Consider the following 5,000-nt stretch of genomic DNA (forward strand, 5'->3'; position numbering starts at 1 on the left):
CAATAAAAACACCACAAATTCTTAAAATTGTACCATGTGCAAAAAATAAAGGTAGTAATAACAAGGTAGTCATTACAGTGGCCAATAGCTTCAGGGGAGCTGTTTTATCTTACTGAGGTGAAGGGAACTGTAGTGGATCATGAAAATGACAGAAAATCTCATAAACTGGAATTTGAGGATATTTGCTGCTATGGTGATTTCCAAGAGAAAAGGAAAATACCAGAAAGGGACAGACAAAAAGTAAAAGTAGATGGACTAAGACAGACAGACAAAGCCTGTATGAGTTTTTCACTCAATCTCTGATCGTCATTCATGGCTAACAGCTAACTAGGTAATGCTAGCAAAGAAAATCTAGCCATGTTGTTTTGTTTAGTTGTTTACTGTTCAGCACATATATCTAACCAGCTAACAGTCTCAACAATTTGACCAAACCGTCAATAAGCAATCAAGTTACAGTCTTTAGGCGAAATGCAGTTGAGAGCAGGAGGGAGGAGGGTGAGGGTGTGACGGGAGATTTGACGGGGATGTGATTTATAACATTTGGTGTTCATGAAGTACAGCTGTGTATTAATCAGTCATGTCCCCTACATCAGTTTAAACCTTGTAGCTACACATTTAAACCTTGTAGCTAGGTTACAGGTGGTTACTAGGTTACAGGTGGTCACTAGGTTACAACCCCGATCACGCTATCCGCGCTTTAGCGATTCACGGTCAAGTCATCCGCGGTTTAAATTCAATGCTCCTATATGCGTGATTTTACGGTATTTCGCTGCTCACCGCAATCTAACTCTTCCTAAGCAAAGAAACAGAGACATGCACGTTTACTACATTTAAAAGTACAAAATACAGTTTACTTGATTGAACTAGTTTAATTGCATAATTAGATTAAACACAATTGGTAATATGTTTACACAGCTTAATAAGCATTGTGGAAAATGCTTTCTCTAATGTTTCTCAGAAGGTTATTATAGATCTTGACTGCCAGCTGAAACAGGAGTTATCACTAGTGAAATGTGGCAAATGTGCGGGGCAGGGTAACTCCAGGGCTGAAATATTCCACTGCCAATTGAATGGTGGCCCTTGGCCATCACCAGATCATTAATAAATCTATTGAAGTTTTACATATTTTTCTGAATTTTAACAAAATGCAAAAACAGTTACACTACCACATGTGAGTAGAAGCCCTTGACTATTAGCAGAGTAAGTTTGGACACATTTCACTGTACAATGTCTTCATAAATCCATATTAAAATCAAACTACCTTTAGGTGAAATAATGCACTCATTTTGTATAGACTGAATTTGCAGAGTATCAGCAGAGTAAGTTTGGACAGATTTCACTCTACCATTTTTCATAAACTCCTATTAAAATAATACCTTTAGGTGAATTCATGTACTCATTTCATTCAGGTGGATTTTGGATATCTATTTCTCAGAAATGTCCCATAAAGCCAAGACAGTTCCATGACCACATAAGAGTACATTTATATTTACTTTTATGGCATTTGGCAGATGCTCTTATGCCGAGCAACTTAGAAAAGTGCTTTGTCATTTCCTCATAGAACAGATCCTAGCCAGTAAAGTAGGTTAGAGTGCAAGATGCCAATGAACTAGAATACTGTTGAGATACAGGGATCAGTGCTAATGCCTAGAAGTGCAAAATACATATAAGCTCTATAATAGACAACAATCAGTGTAATAAACAATAAGTACTATAGTTAATCAACACAGGAGCAGTCAACATCAGAGTAGTAAACAAGTACTATAGTTAGTCAACATAGGAGCAGTCAACATCAGAGTAATAAACAATAAGTGCTAGAGTTAGTCAACATAGGAGCAGTCAACATCAGAGTAATAAACAATTACTAGAGTTAGTCAACATAGGAGCAGTCAACATCAGAGTAATAAACAATAAGTACTAGAGTTAGTCAACATAGGAGCAGTCAACATCAGAGTAATAAACAATAAGTACTAGAGTTAGTCAACATAGAAGCAGTCAACATCAGAGTAATAAACAATAAGTACTAGAGTTAGTCAACATAGAAGCAGTCAACATCAGTGTAATAAACACCCTACAATAAGTACTAGAGTTTCAGTTAGTCAACAGAGGAGCAGGATCAGTGGTCATTTAAATATTCCACAAACAGATGGGTCTTCAGTCTGTGTTTGAAGACTGCGAAGGACTCTGCTGTCCGGACAACACGCGGAAGTTTAATAATCCCATATTAAAGTCATACTACCATTCGGGGAATTCGTGTACTCATTTACAATATTCTGATTTTGAATATCTATTTCTCAGAAATTTCCCATAATGACAAAATAATTCCACTATACTATATACTATGGAGTATGTTGTGATATCTGTTGTATCTACTTTAGGGTATATTGTAATATTGTATCTACTGTATAGTATATTGTGATATCTGTTGTATCTACTGAAGGGTATATTGTGATATCTGTTGTATCTACTGTAGTGTATATCATAATATTTGTTGTATCTGCTGTAGGGTATATTGTAATATTTGTTGTATCTACTGTAGGGTATATTGTGATATCTGTTGTATCCACTATAGGGTATATTGTAATGTCTGTTGTATCTACTTGCAGTCTAGCTATCTGTAATCTTGAGGAAAACACTTGTGAAAATCTGGCATCAGCTTTGCAACTTCCAAACTCCCTCCTGAGGGAACTGGACCTTAGTAACAGTGACCTGAACAATTCAGGAGTGGAGCAGCTTTCTGCTGGACTGAAAAGTTCACACTGTAAACTGGAGATACTCAGGTGAGATTTGTTATATTTGTTATATTCAATAAATATTCTTCTTGTATCTAAAAAACAAGATGGGCTTTCTAGTGAAATTCACTGGGAATAATCATTTGGCCACATCTTTGTGCTAGAGTTCAATTTCTCCAATAATAGAGCAGGAATCACCTTCTTGCTAAAGAAAAGACACCTAGATTAAAAGACTGTTGTTTATACCTGTTTTAATGGCATAAACTAACCCCCCCCCCACACACACACATACATATATATATATATATATATATATATATATATATATATATATATATATATATATATATATATATATATAAGTATGCATCGCTTAGGATTTAGACTTTATCTCTGATTCACAGGTCCAGAAATGTGACAGTGTTTTTACTCCTGTTATCACAGCCAGATGTAGAATTCTGCCAAGATTTTACTGGCATCATCTCATACACTCTGACATGTAACAGTCTTACAAGACCACTGAAATCACACAGTGTAAGTCCAGCTTTAGGGTTCTTCTGATGTAGGTTAATAGTGCACTAGAGTTCTGAAGTGCAGGAATAAAAATAAGAGCTAAAATAAACACAGACAGCAGCGATCTGGAAAAGAGTGAACAAAGCCATCTGCCATTGAGGACGCCATCTTGGAGATGAAAGTGGAGGAACCTCCCACTATAGTTACCAGCCTCTCTAGCTGCCCCATGCAGGGTGGTCTGGAAATGCATCTCACTCTCTCTCTCTACATGTTTCCCTCCTTTCTGCAGACTGTCTGGTTGTTTGGTCACAAAGGAAGGCTGTTCTTCTCTGGCTTCAGCTCTGAGGTCAAACCCCTCCCACCTGAAAGAACTGGACCTGACATACAACCACCCAGGAGAGTCAGGAGTGAAGCTGCTCTGTGCTAGACTGGAGGATTCCCACTGCAAACTGGACACACTCAGGTATGTAGAAATCCCCTTAAACACACTGTGTTTGATGTGAACACACACTCCAAATTTGAGAAGCACAAATCCAAGTGAAAAATCATGAATTTGGGTGTGCACATATGTCAAATAATCACCCATAACAGCAGACACAGATATGAGGTTCAATCACTTTAATAATTTTCATGTATGTGAGAGGAACAGCCAGTCCAATCTCCTCTGACCCACTTCTACAAAACAGACCAATTTATACTTCAGTATTACTCGAATACATACAGTGTCAAACATGACACACATGTTCTTATTCCTCAAATACATACAGAGAGAGAGAGACAGAACTATTATCTGTGTGTGAGACACAGAGAGAGAGACAGAACTATTATCTGTGTGTGAGAGATGGAGAGAGAGAGACAGAACTATTATTTGTGTGTGTATGTGAAAGTGAGAAAGAGACAGAACTATTATCTGTGTGTGTGAGACAGAGAGAGAGAGAACTATTATCTGTGTGTATGTGAAAGAGAGAGAGAGAGAGAGAGAGAGAGAGAGAGAACTATATCTGTGTGTGAGACAGAGACAGAGAACTATTATCTGTGTGTGAGACAGAGAGAGAGAGAGACAGAACTATCATCTGTGTGTGAGACAGAGAGAGAGAGAGAGAGACAGAACTATTATCTGTGTGAGACAGAGAGAGAGAGAGACAGAACAATTTTCTGTGTGTGAGACAGACAGAGACAAAACTATTATCTGTGTGAGAAAGAGAGAAAGACAGAACTATTATCTGTATGAGAGAGAGAGAGAGAGAAAGACAAAACTATTATGTGTGTGTGAGGCAGAGAGAGAGAGAGAGGGAGAGAGACAGAACTATTCACTGTGTGTTTTTGAGAGAGAGAGAGAGAGAGAGAGAGAGAGAGACAGACAGACAGAACTATTATCTGTGTGTGTGTGTGTGTGTGTGTGTGTGTGTGTGTGTGTGTGTGTGTGTGTGTGTGTGTGTGTGTTTCTTTAGGGTGGAACACGCAGGGGAGATCAGAATCAAACCAGGACTAAGAAAATGTAAGAAGTAAATGTTCACACACACACACACACACACACACACACACACACAGTATTTGTGATCTCTCCTCTAATGTGTCTTATTGTGTGCAGATGTGTGTGATCTCACACTGGACCCAAACACAGCACACACACGTCTCTCTCTGCCTGAGGGGAACAGAAAGGTGACGTGTGTGTGGGAGCAGCAGTCGTATCCTGAACATCCAGAGAGATTTGATCACTGGTATCAGGTTCTGTGTAGAGAGAGTCTGACTGGA

At 38.4% G+C, this 5,000-nt stretch overlaps 1 protein-coding gene across 1 annotated transcript in view; it reads left to right on the forward strand.

The window, feature by feature from the left end:
* Positions 1-5,000, forward strand: part of LOC113568021 (NACHT, LRR and PYD domains-containing protein 3-like) — a 31,067-nt gene that overhangs the window by 25,689 nt on the left and 378 nt on the right. The window contains exons 5-8 of the mRNA XM_035526479.1: positions 2,607-2,780; positions 3,535-3,708; positions 4,697-4,743; positions 4,837-5,000. The exon at positions 4,837-5,000 is cut by the window's right edge and continues 378 nt beyond it. Coding sequence (XP_035382372.1) covers positions 2,607-2,780; positions 3,535-3,708; positions 4,697-4,743; positions 4,837-5,000 — 559 coding nt within the window. The remainder of the gene's footprint in view (positions 1-2,606; positions 2,781-3,534; positions 3,709-4,696; positions 4,744-4,836) is intronic.

Source organism: Electrophorus electricus, chromosome 5, assembly GCF_013358815.1.
Source record: "Electrophorus electricus isolate fEleEle1 chromosome 5, fEleEle1.pri, whole genome shotgun sequence".
Lineage (NCBI taxonomy): Eukaryota > Metazoa > Chordata > Actinopteri > Gymnotiformes > Gymnotidae > Electrophorus > Electrophorus electricus.